Source organism: Natrix helvetica, assembly GCF_964273705.1.
Source record: "Natrix helvetica genome assembly, chromosome: 5".
NCBI lineage: Eukaryota > Metazoa > Chordata > Lepidosauria > Squamata > Natricidae > Natrix > Natrix helvetica.
In genome coordinates, this window is record NC_138551.1 from 60,117,632 (window position 1) to 60,135,276 (window position 17,645).

The 17,645-nt window shown below is 44.1% G+C and overlaps 1 protein-coding gene across 8 annotated transcripts in view; it reads right to left on the reverse strand.

Moving 5' to 3' along the window:
• The window catches only part of HSPA12A (heat shock protein family A (Hsp70) member 12A), a 62,246-nt gene that overhangs the window by 25,454 nt on the left and 19,147 nt on the right, over nucleotides 1-17,645 (reverse strand). For all 8 annotated transcript variants that reach the window (XM_081954377.1, XM_081954375.1, XM_081954373.1 and 5 more), the window contains exon 6: nucleotides 7,072-7,188. In XM_081954377.1, the coding sequence (XP_081810503.1) occupies nucleotides 7,072-7,188 (117 nt within the window). The remainder of the gene's footprint in view (nucleotides 1-7,071; nucleotides 7,189-17,645) is intronic.

A 17,645-nucleotide genomic window follows, 5' to 3' on the forward strand; every position in this document is an offset into this window, starting at 1 on the left:
TAAGACTGTGATGAAAGTAGGGAGAAGATATAGAACCCATAGACGATGCACTGTTAAATGGACAAGAAAAAGAAAGAAAATATTAAATATATATGTATATATCCAAGATGGAGACATGAAGTTGGGGGGTGGTGGATATAGTTAGGATAGATTAGCAAAGGTAAGGGAATAAGAAATGATATCAAATTATATTTGGGTTTGCGGAAATACCATCCCAAGTAAACATACACTGAGACCTGAAAGAGACACCTACAATAATAGAAAAGAAAGAGAGAGAGGAGGAGAGGAGGAAAGGAAGAGGGAGGAGAAGAAAGAAGTAAAGAGAGGAGGATGGAAGGGAAAGAGAAGGGGAGAGGGTAGAAAGGGAAAGAGGAAGAGTAGGAGAAGGAGCAGGGGAAGGGAAGAAGGAAGGGGAAGAAGAGGAGGAAGAAAGGAGAGAAGGGAGAGAGGGAGAAAAGAAAGGGAAAATAAGGTGGTGTTACAACAGACAGAAAGGGTGGTAAATAAAGCAGGCCAAACTATATTATAACCTATTAAATGAAATAATAAATGTATACGAATGAGAAATGTAAAGAAGAATAGCAATTATGTGAATGTATACTTAAAATGGTATGTAAGAATAAAAAATAAAACATTGTATTTTTTTAAAAAAAGAATGTGATGAAAAATTAATCCAAGCCCACCATTACAGGAAATACAGGCACTCCCCTCGACTTACGACCACTACCGAGCCCAAAATTTCTGCTGCTAAGTGAGATAGTTAAGTAAGTTTTGACCCATTTTATCACCTTTCTTGCCATAGTTGTTAAGTGAACCATTGCAGTTGATAAGTTAGGAGCACAGTTGTGAAGGGAATTTGGCTTCCCCGTTGGTTTTGCTTGTCAGAAGGTCGCCAAAGGGGATCATAGATCCCAGGTATTGCAAACGTCATGAATATGAGTCAGTTGCCAAGTGTCTGAATTTGGAACATGTGACCATAGGGATGCTGCAATTGGCCATTTAAGTATGAAAAACGGTCATAAGTCACTGTTTTCAATGATTCCTCGTGGTCACTAAACAAGCTGTTGTAAGTTGAGGACTACCTCTCACGAAAAATCATTTCTTGAACCTACATATCCCAAAACAAACGGGTATTACAATTATTTTCTAGTTTAACACATTGTTTTTGGTAAGGGGTCCCCGACCGCCAGGACGTGGCCCACTACCATGCCGCGGCCTATTTGGAACTGGGATGTATGAGACAGGCTGGTGTGCACATGCGTGTGCACAGCTCAACTTGCAGTCAACACGTGTGCAAACGCCTGTGTGTGCTGGCCCACCGCTCACGTGGCCCAGTTTCCCTCTCCTCCTTCCCCAATCACAAAGGTTGGGGACCACTGGTCTAAACCACCTATCGTTCTTTTTTAAAATCTAAGATAGGAATTTAACATCACAAGTAATTCAGTTATGGTACCTGCATTGGTTTCACTAACTGCATGTCTATTATTTAAGATGCTTTAATAGAGGGGAAAGGCGGACATTCTGCTCTATGAAGCAGGCCAGAAGGAGCTGACTTTTGCTTTTCTTGCACACCAACCTCTCAGCTGATGCACTTCCCTCTTTGTCAACAAATAGCACACATTTTTTGCTGACTAATTGAGCTGGATAGCTTACCCAACTCCAGCAGTCCTACACCGTGCCCTAAAATATTTCGGGTTATTTAGAAGTAGCAGTGAAGGATTCATCCTGGGAAAAGCACCTAATCTATTAGTATACAATAATACAATAGTAGAGTTGAAAGGGACCTTGGAGGTCTTCTAGTCCAACCCCCTGCCTAGGCAGGAAACCCTATACCGTTTCAGACAAATGGCTATCCAACATCTTCTTCCACAACTTCTGGAGGCAAGCTGTCCACTGATTAATTGTTCTAACTGCCAGGAAATTTCTCCTCAGTTCTAAGTTGCTTCTCTTCTTGATTAGTTTCCACCCATTGCTTCTTGTTCTACCCTCAGGTGCCTTGGAGAATAGTTTGACTATAGTATGTTATTATGTTGCACAGAAAATGCAGGAGCAGATTCCATTCATCCCATTTGTGCAATCCAAGTCCTATCATTAGGTCTAAATTGGAAGTTGTTAACATACATTTCTTGCTTCAAGCATTTTAACACAATGATCAGTTAGCTTTCTTAATTAATTATGGCTTCAAAATGATGCAACTTTATCCCACTTCGCATGCTCCATAACAAACATTAATATTAATGTAACAAAGGGGATTAATTAGTGGAAGTATCACCAGAAGAATCTCATACACAACGTTTTGCAGTGATGATAACAACAAACCATTGACTAACAACCATCTGCTTCCAGTAACAAAGGATATTTGCATGTATTTCCCCACTCCCCTTAATATTTCAAATGTGATGCACTTCTTTAGATATTCTGCAGACAGAAAATGTACCTCTTGTTCAATCAAGAGGAAAGCTTTAAATAGCTATTTGTCATGATTCCAAAAAGTTTTTTTTTGCTATCCTTCTTATATAAACTAATATTTAGTTATGAATCAGTAAGAAGCATTATATGCTGTAGAAACTGTGGAATTACAGGAATTGAAATCTACATATCTTAAAATCGATACGCTTGAAACACTGTTTTAATTTATTAGCAAAAAATTCAGTAACAAGGCGAAATTATCTGCACACCATTCCTTTTTGCCAAACCAGACACCTTGGTTGCTTTGAAGCAGAATATATCATTTTCTTTAGCATTACAAAACTTGGAGGAAGAAACATTTACTTCTCAACTTCTTGTCTACAACTAAGGAGAAAGGCAAGACACACTGAGCTTAAAGTTTTGCACTACACACAGAAAAAAAATGTAGCTAAATTGAAAGTGTTCTAATCTGATTCCCAATCTACCAACAAGGCATTATATTTTTGGGATGTGCCATGTCACTCATAGTTTGTTTACTTCAGAAGGATTTTTACTAATTATAACTTCAATGTACACTATGGGAAATCACATGCTCCATGCTGACTCCATTGTTTTGAGTTTCCTCTCTGGTGTGTGTGTCTGTGTGTCTTTGTCTGTGTGTATAAAGGTTGAATACATTGGGAAGGAGATAAATATTTACACACCTATCCCTTGTAAAGAGTAATGCCTGACAGACTTGTGGAAATTACCAGATAAAGTAACAAATTATACAGCTTTGAGGGAAAAGAGGGAGGAATGACTCATTTCATCCTATTTATAAATCTCAAATCTCTTTTATTGTATATAGATGTTACGGTTTGGGATTGGGAGGCATTCTCTGTTGATTTTCCTAGCCAAGCCACCCCGAGCAGTTTTACACTCAGGCAGGAAAAGCAAAGGTACAAGTACAGATTAGATTAGGTTAGATTGGCTCAAAAAACTGTGAAGAGGAACTTTGGAATTTTATTGGACAGTCACTTAAATATGAGCCAGCAGTGCGCACCCACAGCCAAAAAAGCTAATACAATCTTTGGTTGTATAACCAAAGACATAGAATTAAAATCATGTAAAGTATTAGTACCGCTTTATAAAACCTTAGTAACACCTGGAATACTGCATCCAGGTCCGGTCACCACGTTATAAAAAAAAATATGTTGAGATTTTGGGGAAAAGTGCAGAGATCCAATTAATCATGATTGGTTGGAGTGAAGCTGTTTTATCTAAATTAGGACTAAACTCCAAGGATATGATCAGATAGATAAAAATGCAAAACATAACTCAAAAGTAGCTTACCAATGAACCAGTATTCTGGGTCAAAGGAATTCTTGCTATCATTATGTTTGGTTGCATGGTCAACTGGATATTTAGACTGGATTTGACATTTACATCCGCCTCTCAAGTCCTTCCCAAGGACCTCAGATAGGGAGATGTTGCTATTTGATGTCATTAAAGGTATTGTCGCAGGATATACACTTTTCCAAGTAAAGCTGCCTTTTGCAACTGACAAGGGTGACTTTTGTCAGTGCCGTTCAAGTGGTGTTCCACCTGTTTTGAGATTACACTATTACTATTGGTACTCTGTTTTCTATTGCCATAGTCATTCTACTTCTATTCACAAGTCTCCAAGTTCTGCAATGTCCATTATCCAGACTTTTTAAAAATCTTTCTTATTGACAATCGTTACACGTCTAGGTGTACTTTGCCTATTTTGTGGTCCCACCAGTTCTTACTTGCAAATTTCTTGAAGATCTTCCAATGTATCATTGTTGCTACTTTGTCACGTAGCTGTTTGTATTTGGCCTATGAAATTTTCTTGCAGCAACTAATTAGATGGTCCACTGTTCAATTAAAATTGTTCTGCGTATGCGCAGAACTAAAAAACAAGATGGCGGCAGTGACCAGGGAACCAGTTCGGGAGCAGGGCGGGCCTGGGTCGCTGCCGGTTCCAGCAACCCAAACCGCTATACCACTAAGAGTTTGGCCAAACCAGTAGGAACCCACCTCTTGTCCAGTCCACTGAAATATATGAGCAAAGTTGAGCATCCATTCTATTTCAGATAGTGTTTTTCCATACAACGTCAGACACAGTCCATATAAAGAGATAGGAGAACTTGGCAGATTTGTTTGATATTGTTAATTTCAATGACATATGGGTGATATTCCACTGTGGTTGGTTTATGGATGAATAATTTGTAATGCGACATGTCAGAACATCCTTGCCCAAGTCAAGCCGAAGAAAAGCCTTCCCTGCTGATGTGACATTTCTTTATATTTAAGATTTAATATCAATTTTCTATAGCATAACTTCGTTATAAAATCTGGCTTCTTTTAAGAAACTCTTACAGCAAAAGTTTCAGCTCTCAAATCAACAAAAAGCACCTATTATTCTTACTATCAGATTTTTTAATTCAGAGGTAGAAAGTTTGCTTCATGAATAAAATAGTAACTGAAAGCAAGTATCCCTTCAGTAGATGTCAAAAAAAAGCAATTTTTAAAAGGCTCATTGAAATTTCTCAAATGTTATGGTAACACTAGTAACACATATTATCATCAACTTGAATTCTGCCTTTTCGTGTGAGTCATTATCTCTGTTGAGGTAATATAAACATAAGTACATCTTGAACTCACCTCTTGAACATCAGGGAGTAGCCTCTTCCACAAATACAGATCCTCATCAAAATTTGTTATGGCTTTCCACCTCAAAAGATTTCTTAAAGAAATCCTTCATATGTAAAGCTTTACACCCATGAAGGCTTCCAGATTGAGCCTTAATTGTACAGAGATTGTCTATTCAGCTATTCAGAAGGTAGCGTCCAATCATACACCATAGGCAGCCACTGAATTTCTCCAGGGTGTGGTTGAAAAAAGTCAAGATGGCCACTGCAATAGTGCTATCTGAGGGATACCCATCTTTTTCTATGTAGAGTATACAAGGCACATAAAAGATGAAGAGAGACTGCACTGTCAGTTTCACCATCTTCATTTTTTTTTTGTCCATAGCCTGCTGACATCTTCGGTTTCAACTACAGGTATGTCCATTTCCCCTGACTACCATTATTTCATTTTCTCTATTTTTGTAATACATTTCTCCTGTGTGTGTATTGATCTGATTATTGATTAGTTAATATGGTCCCAAACACACATAATGGATGCATACATTTTTCAATAACATTCCACTGCAACAGACATGGGAATTGTTAATAGAGTATGAATACTTTATTCATTTATTTTCAAAGGTTACATATGCTTTGCCAAAGACAAAACAGATTAACATCAGACTCTAATGTTTGAGCTTTACCTGCAATTGTGTCCTTCCTGAAAACCTTAAAAGTAATCTGGATACGTCATTAATAATCCTATAAAATAGATTGTTGAAACAAAAATGTTGCTCAACATCAGTGATGGGTGAAATTATTCAAAGTTATTGGAATACATTAGGGATTAATTAAAATACCCAAAACACCTTTAGGAAACATACACTGCCAAGTCACTGAGAGTGGGATTATATACGTCACCCTAGCTATGAAAATTAAATAGATGATATTCTACAGATGCATCTAAAAGTCTATAAAGGAAATGAAACTAAAAAGTAATGGACAACCAAGTAATAAGGCTATCTTCATCAATCATATAAGCAAAACAAACTTGCCAGAAGTTTCTACATTTATAAAATATTAGGAAGAAATTGGATATCTCTCCAAGAGACATCTGTGCTGCTGAGAAAGACAAGGGAATTTTGCAATTCTGTCTTTATCCTTTATTATTTATAGGTAGTCCTTGAATTATGACTATAATTGAACCTACAATTTTGGTTGCAAGTCAGTGGGTCATCACATGACTAGACCTGATTTTACAACCTTTTTTGTGATGGCCATTAAATAAATTCAACAGTCATAAAGTAACCGTATTGCTTGCTGATGGCTGGATTTGACCGGAAACTGGAAATAAACACCAGTTTCTGCCTAAACCATTGATAAAACATGATCGTAGGATCATAAGTTCTGCAAATAATGATAAATGCAGGCTGGTTGCCAAGCACCCAAAATGCAGTCAAATGACAATAGGGCTGTGTGTGTTTGGTGATCTGGATGTCACAACTTTGCAACCAGGTTGTAAGTCCCATTTTTTCAGAACTTTAAACGGTTGCTAAGCAATCAGTTGTAAGTTGAGGACTACTTGTATTGCATTTTTTCTTTTGAAATACAGATCGTGTGAGGCTACAGAATATCTTCAAAGCAAATGATACTGGAGTGTTGATAACTAATTAGGTATCATAAAAATATGAACCAGGGAACCTCTGAAGTTGCAAATTTTATAAGCGTGCTAATGTACCCCTGATTGTCAACCACCCTAACTAGGCAAAACCATGAAATAACTCTGCAGGTTTTCTAAGCTATTTGTATTGAGATTGGTTATAAACAACAGAAACCTCTAAGTGTGATTGTGCTGCACCTTTTCCTCGTTACACTTCAGTGCATTAGAAGAAATCTCTGTGACACTTCCAAATGTTATCTGAATGTTTTGGAATTTAAAAATGCTTTAGCCCTTTTGACCTAGGCACTGCACCTGAATACCTATGTCAGTCTTCTTTGTTACTCTTTATACCTGTAATATTCACCTTACCTTGTAGGCAGCTTGCCTCATAAACTGCTTTGCAGGCTGCTTCCAGATAGCAGGCACTGTGATGACCCATCGCACATCAGAATTTTCAAACTCTGACCCAGCTTGATCACTCAGTTCCTAAAATAATTGGAAGCAATGCAGTGGTGAGATTATAAAATTAGAACCAGCTTTTTCAAACATCAATAACACTTTTTAGTGGTTCCAGTGGAAATTATTTTCTTGCTTCCTGCAATATAATACAATACAATAGCAGAGTTGGAAGGGACCTTGGAGGTCTTCTAGTCCAACCCCCTGCCTAGGCAGGAAACCCTATACCGTTTCAGACAAATGGCTATCCAACATCTTCTTAAAGACTCCCAGTGTTGGGGCATTCACAACTTCTGGAGGCAAGCTGTTCCACTGATTAATTGTTCTAACTGTCAGGAAGTTTCTCCTCAGTTCTAAGTTGCTTCTCTCCTTGATTAGTTTCCACCCATTGCTTGCAACGATTCTTGCATTGTTTATCTGTCAATATCACTCAACCTGATTGAAACAGAGGACTGTCTAGATCCGTGATGGCGAACCTATGACACGCGTGCCACAGGTGGTATGCGGAGCCATATTTGGTGGCATGCCAGCCATCAGCTGTGGTGTGCATGCGTGTGCTGGCCAGCTGATTTTTCGCCCTTCCGGAGGGCCAGGGTAGGCCATTTTCGCCTTCCCCAGGCTTCAGGAAATGGAGGCTGGGGAGGGCGAAAAATGATCCCAGCAGGCCAACCAGAAGTTCGGGAACGATCCATTTCCAGATTCCAGAGGGCTTCCAGGGGGGGCTGGAGAGGCCGTTTTCACCCTCCCCAGGCTTCAGGAAAGTCTCCGGAGCTTGGGGGGTCACACACACATGTGCAGGGAGGCAGGGAGGATTGCGTGGGCACGCATAGATGCACGATAGCACACACATGCAATTTTGGCACTCCGTAAGAAAAAGGTTCACCATCACTGGCCTAGATAGCTAAATCTAGGTTTCAATTTCATCCTATCAAGGAAGTCAGAAAATAGAGCTCAGAAAGGACAAGTATTTCTCCAAAACAAAGACCCAAATTGAACAAACATAATATTGCATTATGCTGAAGTCTGGTCCAGATGTCTTTTCCTAGAATTAATCAGGTTTCATGACACTTGTAAACATCCATCCATTCTATTATCCTTTATTTATTTCAAAGGGTCACTTTATTTAAATGAAACATTCAATTTTTTTTTTCATTTTAAAACTTGGAGTTAACTGCAAATTCTTTCCCTGTGTAGGCGTTTACTGCTTTTAAAAAAAAATAACAACAGAAGTGTCTGTTCTTAATATATAAGGGAAAATAGCTCTTTGTGTTTTCTCTAGGCATCTGTGTCCAATTGGTTGCTGGTGGTATTTATGATGAGGAATTCCAACACAAGTAACAACTTTGTGTATGTTTTTTGTTTTCCAGAAAATGAAGGAAAAGGCATAATGTCATAATGTCATTTCCTTGAGAGGAAAAAATATGTGATTTACCAACAGCACAGTGATAAGATTTAAAACTTGTGGCTGAAAAGGGAAGATCTTTCTAGCCATGCTATTTTTAAAGAAACAATACCTAAAATGTAATGCTATTAAATCTTTTTTTTTTTTTGCTTAAAACCTGGTGTTTCCTCCAGATGTGACTCAGCACGTTACTGTGAAGATTCTCCAGTTTCCTTTGATGTGTGCCTTTGCTCCTAACTTTATAGCTTTTTCAAACAAAAGAAGTCAGCTTTTCCCCCAATGCCATATTGCAATGGAACTGGGGTGGAACTGCAGTGGCTGGATATTGTTTAACTCAAGTGACAGCATCTAACCAGCCTTAGCTGATACCAGACCTTCCTTCTTGTAGTTTGGACAGGAAATAATTAATTTCAGGAAAAAGGACCTCAGAGCCTGATTAATAGTATTTTACTGGAAAGAATGTACAAATTCCAGCAAGAACTCTATTTCTGCTTGAGAAATCTTTATATAGGCAATCTAAGGATTATTCTCCATCTTCTCTTTTTTCTTTAATGCAGGGAGACCTGGAATTAAGGAGAAACTTCCTAACAATAAGAACAATTAACCAGTGGAACAGTTTGCCTATAGAAGTTGTGGGTGCTTCATCACTGGAGGTTTTTAAGAAGAGACTGGATAGCCATTTGTCTCAAATTGTATAGGGCAGTGATGGCTAACCTTTCTGTCGATGCATGTCAAAAGCGTGTGTACACTCATACTGCAATGCATGTGTGACACACACACCCATGCGTGCTCCACCCCCACGCATGCGTGCACATGCATGTTCAGCAGAGACCCAAAAACCAACTGGCCGGTGGGGGGGGGCACATGTCCATGCGTGGTGGAGCTGAGCTGGGGCAATGGCTTGCATGCCCACAGAGAGGGCTCTGCATGCCACCTGTGGCATGCATGCCGTAGGTTCACCATCACGGGTATAGGGCCTCCTTCTTGAGCATGGGATTAGACTATAAAATCACCAAGGTTCCTTCCAGCTCTATTCTGATTGATTGACGCAGCTCTTCTATGAAGCTGGTGTATTCTGCCCACTGTTCATTGTAATTGTTTTGGTAACTGTTCTTCCTATTGTCAGTATGAGAAATAAATCTCACAGCTAACCTAAAAAAATATTAAGCAAAGCTGGTATGATTAATATTGGGATGGGAGATCTCTCAAGTCCAAAGTTGTAGGCTAGATGGGAAAGAAACCCATTTCTAATAATCTCATATAAACGAGACTTGGAGGGCATTGGCCATATTCAATCTGATCAGGCAAGAAAATGACTATAGAAGGAGGCAGTTCATCAGATAACCCAGTGCAGAACCATTTAGGACTCCAACAGCCCCTTAAATCAAACCTGGAAGCCAAACAACAATCGGCATTGCTCTCAGCATAGAGAGGTCAATGAGAAGTACCCAATATCAACCACACCATGTTTTGCAACGTCTGAATGCTTTCCAAGGCCAGCTCCCTGTAGAGCATGTTACAGTAATCCAAATGGGAAGGGACTAAGGCATGAGATGGTGAGCATATTTTATTTTACATCCCATTCCTTCTGGCATGTGAAAGAGCCTTCTCTATGGTTACTACTATTCTTCCACTGGCTGGCAATGCCACATCTATCTACACAGGTTAGCTTTGAAACTAATTTGTTGCAGTTGATATTAATCTGCTAAGAGTGCCTTGTTTATTTATTTTTTGTGTAGCTTTTAAATTATAAATTTTTATTTTATTTGCATTGCTGAACATTCACACACCAGTTTTGATTGGGGGGGGGGGGGAAATCAAGTACATGTAATCAATTTTAAATAAAAACCTCTCCAAACCTCAATAAATATTGTGAGAATGTGAAGAGTCAGAAAGAGACATAAGCAAAACCATCATTCAAAGTCAAAGCAATTGCCTTCTTACTGAGATTGTATCTGCCACTCCTATTTCTTAGAAACCAACTGGGGAGACTCATGTCTTTGATCATGGCTATGGTATGCAGGACAGATGGATTTCATTTTTTACCTATAATAACATTTCTCATAGAAACTCTTCTTATGTTTCTTTGGCCCTGAGTGCTAAGTATTTTGCAACCAAGAATTATTTTGTTTCCATTATCCTGAATCAGGACTAGGAACAGGAAGGGGGGAAGAAATTATTGTGAAAAAGAGGAAATATTTGGAAACCAATGCATTAAAATATATGCTTCAACGGAATAGATAGTTTGAGTTCCAAAGATTCTGCAGCTTGAGAACACCTCACTGAAAATACTTCCAGAAACGGCACAATTAAAGTGATTTCGATTGTATTATCTTGTATTTGGTCTATAGCATTTATAGTTCTGGAGAACCAGTAGCAGAAATTTTGAGTAGTTCGGAGAACCGGGAAATAGGCTGGCACTGCCTCTGCTGCCTCCCAGCTTCTTTTGTTGCTCAGGAGAATGGAGCTGGAAAGCAGGTTGGGGTGAGGGGAGAGAATGGGGATTTTGCCGTATCCTTCCCCTGCCATGTCCACAAAGCCACGCCCACAGAACCGGTAGTAAATTTTGAATCCCACCACTGATTAATACTTAAACAATTAGGAGACAACTCAGAAAAGACGACTAGCTTAATGGGAGTGACCTGACATGGAGATGGGCTTTGTGGCTTCTCCACAGATTAGAGATGCCCATAGCCTTGGGTCACAACAAGCAACCACAATGAACAGATAAGCAGGGTCTCTATAGGACTTTGAGGGAACACAGATGTTAGATTGGGTAATGGATAGGCACACACAGGTTTAACAGTAACAACAGCAATTGTTAACAGTAACAACAACAAGTATCTAACAACAGAGTCTGTGGGAATGGTAGTCCAATTAACTATGCAATGACAAATCAACTCAGGGACTTATCTCCTTTTACCAAATGACAGAATATGGAGAAATCCCTTTCTGAATGCCCCACAATAAAAAATCAGATCCTTGGGTGGGTCTTAACTCAACTTTACTTTCTGTTCAAACCTATTATTTTTAAAAGCAAAATTATTTGTTGCCAAGAATTATGTCGCATTAAGTCCATTTTCCGGTGGTTTCGGTGGGAGGGACTACGCGTGGGTTTGATACAGCCTGATTGGTCCAAAGACTGAGGGATTTTTCTTTTAGTGTCCTCCTTTCCCTCCTGGCTCCCAGTTCCCTCGGTCTTTGGTCCAAGCTAGTTTGGCTCCTGTGAGGTTGAATTTGAATTATTAATAAATTGGATATTCTGTTCAAAATTATTATTAAACCTATGCTTTAAAGCTTAAGGTTTAAACAAACTCTCAGGAAATTCCTGAGGGCGGGGGCTCTTCAGGAGCTCCGTTCCTGCGGTGCTAGGAAAGAGCGGCTTTTCTGGTGCTTCAGGCTCACCCAGCAGCTGTAAAAGCCTCCGATCGGCTTTTCACGAGGTTTAGAGCTTAGCGGAGACTCTTATCAGCCCGATCGGCTTGCCGGGGCTTCAAAGAGCTGCCGCGCACCTTCCCGGCTTCAGCAAGTGCCGCCGGGGCTTCAAAGAGCTGCCGCGTTTTTTCCCTGCCTGCAAGTGCTGCTCGCAGTCGGCGAGGCAGCTGAAGAGCGATCCAACCTAGTTGCTTTGGCTCGTGTGCGAGGCTGATCCCTCGGAGCCAATTTTCAATCGTCGGATCGCTTGATTTCTTCACCCACGAGGCGCGGCGGCCATTTTGGTGCGACCTCGTGGGCGGCGGCCTCATTCCCGCGCTCCTGAAACTGGTGGAGCAGGCCTACAGCGACGGAGGAGAGGCACGCTGAGCCTCTGGCAGCAACTGCAACGATGCTTGATTCTTGTGACCGACAAACAGCACTTCGGACACGTGAGTGAGTCATGGCCTCCACCACATCTAATGCCCAGGCCAACGAAGGGGTGGAGGAGGCCCAGGGCAGGCTTAGGCCCAGAACAGCCGGGCCCAAGCCTTCTGCTGAACAACGCCCTTCTAGAGCAACTGCCAGGGACGAGTCTCGGAGACAAAGGGCCCTGGAAAAACAGGTGGCCAGGGCCAAAAGGCGAGCGCAGGCTTCTAGGCATGACTCCCCCATCAGATCTAGGTCTCCTATTGGGGCACGGTCTCAGGCCTCAGACTCTCCTACCAGGGGCTACAGTCCTTCATCCCCTTCAGTCTCTCCAGCCAGGCCCAGGAGGGAAGTGACCTCTCCTTCTCCATCCATTTCCCCCAGAAGTCACAGGTCAGGATTGGAGGATCCAAGGGAAGGGGGATCTGGAGACTATTTGCCACCAGCTCAATTGGCTCCACAGGATCCCTCCCGGGGCCCTTCAGAGGAGGATCTTGAGGAATTAGAGAACTTGCCTCCCAATATTAAAAGGCTCATTTCTACTGCAATTTATAAGGGTATTTCCTCAGGCCTGGCTCACAGGGATCCTCCCCAGAGTAGGCCTCATCCTGTGGCTGCTGCCATTAGCAGGTCTCAGACGGCTGATAGAGGTCTGGAGAGGTCTAGAGCGGCTTCCCCCTCTGTGGTCAGCGAGGGCTCCTTTTTGGGGGAACCTGCACACGTTACCCTAGGATTTTCTGAGGATGAAGAGGACATCCCAGAAACATCAGGTTTTCCCGGTCTCTTTCCTCCTCTAGCATTTAAGCCTATGCTGCGAAAAGCTAAAAAGACCACTCAGATTGGCACGGGGCCCCCTCCGGCTTACCAGCGTAAGGACCCCAATCTGGCCATGTTTATCAATCCTAACACTGAGAAGGAAGAGGTGCCAGCCCCTCCCCTTTTTCTGGAGGTAGTTCAAGATCAGTGGTCTAAGCCTTCTTCTCTTCCTAACCCCAGCAGTAGCGACAAAAGCTATTACAATATGGAGAAGGCCTTCTCGCAGGCTCTTCAGCTGCCCACAGTAGATGCCCCCGTGGCCTTGTTAGCCAACGCCTCCTCCGTGGTCACGGGTGATGTGGCCGATAAATTGAAACCGGAGGATAAACGAGCGGAACTTGCCCTACGCAAAAACTTTAATGCTTCGGCATGGGCTATTAAGGCAGCCGCAGCGGCTTCTTATTTTAATCGCACATCGGTCATGTGGCTTCGGCAGCTACAAGACCGCATTCCCCTGGAAGATGAGCGACTTCATCAGGACCTTGCCAAGATTATTTCTACCGCTCAGTTCTCGACTCCATTAAATTCTCGTCCAGAGCTCTAGCCACCTCTGTAACTTCGCGGAGGCTTTTATGGCTCTGAAATTGGCAAATGGACAATAAGTCCAAATGGAGTCTGGCAGGGGCACCATTCACAGGTACCAACCTTTTCGGATCCTCTCTGGATCCTCTTCTGGTCGAGAACAAGGACAAGAAAAAGGTCCTTCCTTCCAACACAAAAAAGACAGATAACCGTCCTTCAAATTTTCGTAGGTCATACTCTTATAGGGCCTCAGATCAAGATTTCCGCCAAAGCAGATTCACTCCCTATAGGTACGATAGGCAGTATCAACGACCTTATTATCAGGATAGGAACAGGTATCAGAACCAATCCAAACGGCCCTTTCGCGGAGGGGGAGGCCGTCCCTTCCGCAGGGGCAAATGACTCAAATCCGGGTCTACCCATAGGCGGCCGCCTGGCGTCCTTCGCGGACCAGTGGGATCGAATCACTTCAGATGCCTGGGTCAGAACGACAGTCAGGGAAGGACTCCGGCTGCAGTTCCTGGTCCCTCCCCCGACGCTCTTCAGAACCTTCCCCCGCCCAGGGACCCGGAGAGACGGCGCCTGACGCTTCTCGCGATTCAACACCTGATCGAAATTCGGGCTGTCGAACCGGTTCCTCAGGGGGAGTGGGGTCAGGGGGTGTATTCCAATCTATTCGTGGTCCCGAAGAGCTCCGGGGGATGGAGAGAAATCTTAGACTTGAAGCACCTCAACGCCTACCTAGTTTACCGGCGCTTCAAGATGTCTTCGCTAAAGTCTATCCTCCTCGGCATCAGACGAGGAGATTTCATGGCATCCATAGACCTAACCGAAGCGTACTTACATATTCCAATTCGGCCGTCCCATCGAAAATTTCTCCGATTTTCCCACGGGGGGCAGCACTTCCAATACAGGGCTCTCCCCTTCGGTTTAGCATCAGCTCCCCGCACCTTCATGAAGGTCCTGGCGGCAATGGCGGCTCACCTTCGCTTGAGACCGGTGAGACTCCATTGTTACCTCGACGACGTTCTCGTCCTCGCCCAGTCCCAGTCTCAGGCTGCGAAGGACGTACAGACCACCATTCCTACAAGACCTAGGTTTTTCCATCAATTTTCCCAAGAGCCACCTGTCTCCTTCAACGACTATCCTTCACTTAGGCACAGTAATAGACTCAAGGGCCGGGCTGGTTCGACTCTCTCCGGACCGGCTATCAAGCCTTCAGAAACTCACCTGCCTCGTCCACTCAAGACGGTCCGTTTCCATCTTGACCCTGGCACAGCTGCTAGGCAAGATGGTATCCTGCATCGGAATCGTCCCGTGGGCACGTCTTCATTCCAGAACACTGCAGTGGACTCTAATCCCATTCCAGAGGCAATTGCTCAGCAACTCTCCGCGGCCCATTCGGATTCCGCCGGATCTTCGGTGGTCTCTGAAGTGGTGGTTGCAACCATCCTTGAATCGCGGGGCCGAGTTCTGGGAACCGGACAGAGTTATCATAACAACAGACGCGAGCCTGTTCGGCTGGGGGGCGGTGATGGAGTCCAGCCTAGCACAGGGACGTTGGTCCAAATCCGACCTGTGCCACAACATCAAATGGCTGGAACTCAAGGCGGCCCGCCTGGCCCTTCTTCATTTCCGGGACCATATTCACAACCGTCACGTCCTTCTCTTGACGGACAATGTGGCAGCGAAAGCGCACATAAATCGTCAAGGGGGGACGCACTCCAAAAGTCTATGGCTGGAGGCACGAAAGCTGGGCAGGTGGGCGGAGAAGAATCTGGCCTTGATCATCTCAGAACACATCTCGGGCATTGCCAACCACCAGGCGGACTGGCTGAGTCGGGCGACCGTGGATCACGGCGAGTGGCAGCTCGACCCGACCATATTTCACAAGATATGTCACCGTTTCGGGTCCCCTCTGGTGGACCTTTTTGCCAGTCCGAGCAACGCTCAGCTCCCACGCTTTTTTTCCCGCTTCCCAGCTCGACATGCGGAGAACACGGACGCTCTGCGGTGCCCGTGGCCTCCCGGCCTACTTTATGCCTTTCCTCCCATTCCCTTGATTCAGGGCACCCTGAGGAAAATTGTTTTGGAGAGGGCCCTAGTCATTCTGATAGCCCCGTTTTGGCCAAGACGCCCGTGGTTCGCGGACCTCGTCCAACTGTCCGTAGCTCCCCATTGGAGGATTCCACAGGGGGAGGTAACCTTATTCCAAGGGGTTCTTTGCCATCCGGAGCCCCAGTGGCTCCAGCTGACCGCTTGGCTATTGAGCGGAGCCTCCTAAGGGGCGTTAATCTTTCAGCCAAAGTAATATCTACCATCGAAGCTTCTAGACGCCCCTCCACCACGCGTATTTATAACTCAACATGGTCAACCTTTGCTACCTGGTGTGGGAGGTTTAGCATTGACCCGACCTCGGCCGCGGAGGTCCTGGAATTCCTACAACACAGGCTAGATCGTGGGCTGTCCCACAATACGTTAAAGAGGCAGACAGCGGCCCTGTCTTCCATTCTTTCGGGGGTGGGGACTGGTTCTCTGACTCAGTCAGCGTTGGTAAAGAGGTTCCTCAAGGGCGCTGCTAATCTATGTCCCCCCCCCTGGTACATAGGTTTCCCACCTGGGACTTGGCGCTAGTCCTTAGGGCAATGACTGGGGCCCCCTTCGAGCCCCTGAGGACAGTACACCTCAGATTCCTTACCTTAAAAGTAGTTTTTCTAGTGGCCGTTACTTCGGCCAGACGCATTTCTGAACTGGGCGCCTTGTCATCCAAGGAGGACTTGTGTCAGTTTCACCAAGATAGGGTCGTCCTCAGACTGGACCCGGTCTTCCTGCCAAAAGTCAATTCCGTGTTCCATCGATCTCAAGAGATCATATTACCTAATTTTTGTCCGGCTCCTGTCCACGAGAGGGAGGTCAGTTGGCATCGTTTGGATGTCAGGAGGGCTCTACGCATTTATCTTAGGCGCACCTCCTCTTTCAGACGGTCGGAAGCCTTATTTCTGTCCTTCCTACCAGGGACCCTGGGGGCTAGGGTATCCTCTGCCACCATTGGCAGGTGGGTCCGGCAGGCAATTTCGGAAGCATACCAGGCCTCACACCTGACACCCCCTCAGGGTATAACGGCACACTCTACTAGGAGCGCGGCCACCACTGCCGCCTGGGCGACTAGGGCTCCACTGGAGGATATTTGTAGGGCGGCCACCTGGGCCTCTCCCTCTCCCTTTGTCAGGCACTATCGCCTCGATCATTTCGCCTCGGGGGATGCGGCCTTCGGCCGTAGAGTGCTCCAACAAGTGGCGACCCCCCCTTCCACGTTGACTTCTTCCCACCCTGGGACGTAGCTTGGGTATGTCCCACGCGTAGTCCCTCCCACCGAAACCACCGGAAAAAGAGCATTGGTCCTTACCTGAACGCTTATTTTCGGTGGTGAAGGTGGGAGGGACTACTTTCCCGCCCAAAGTATAGAGGGGTCGGGGGGGTCGTTAATTATGATTTGTTGTTTGCTGTTGTGTTCTGTGTATTGTTTTCCACGGTTATTTCCTTACATATGAATATCAGCTTTTCCATGCAACCTCAGGAACTGGGAGCCAGGAGGGAAAGGAGGACACTAAAAGAAAAATCCCTCAGTCTTTGGACCAATCAGGCTGTATCAAACCCACGCGTAGTCCCTCCCACCTTCACCACCGAAAATAAGCGTTCTGGTAAGGACCAACGCTCTTTTTCTCAATATGCTGAAGCAGCACCAAATGCTTGCCACTGAGTGGAAGGAGGATGTCACCAATGTATGCAACAGGACAGAATCTTCTGGAATGTCTTTTTAGTGAGGAAGGAAGGAGTTAAGTAGATTAGATGTTTTAACGTCATCAGTATTTCTACATTTCCTACAGCTGCTCCACTTTGTTTA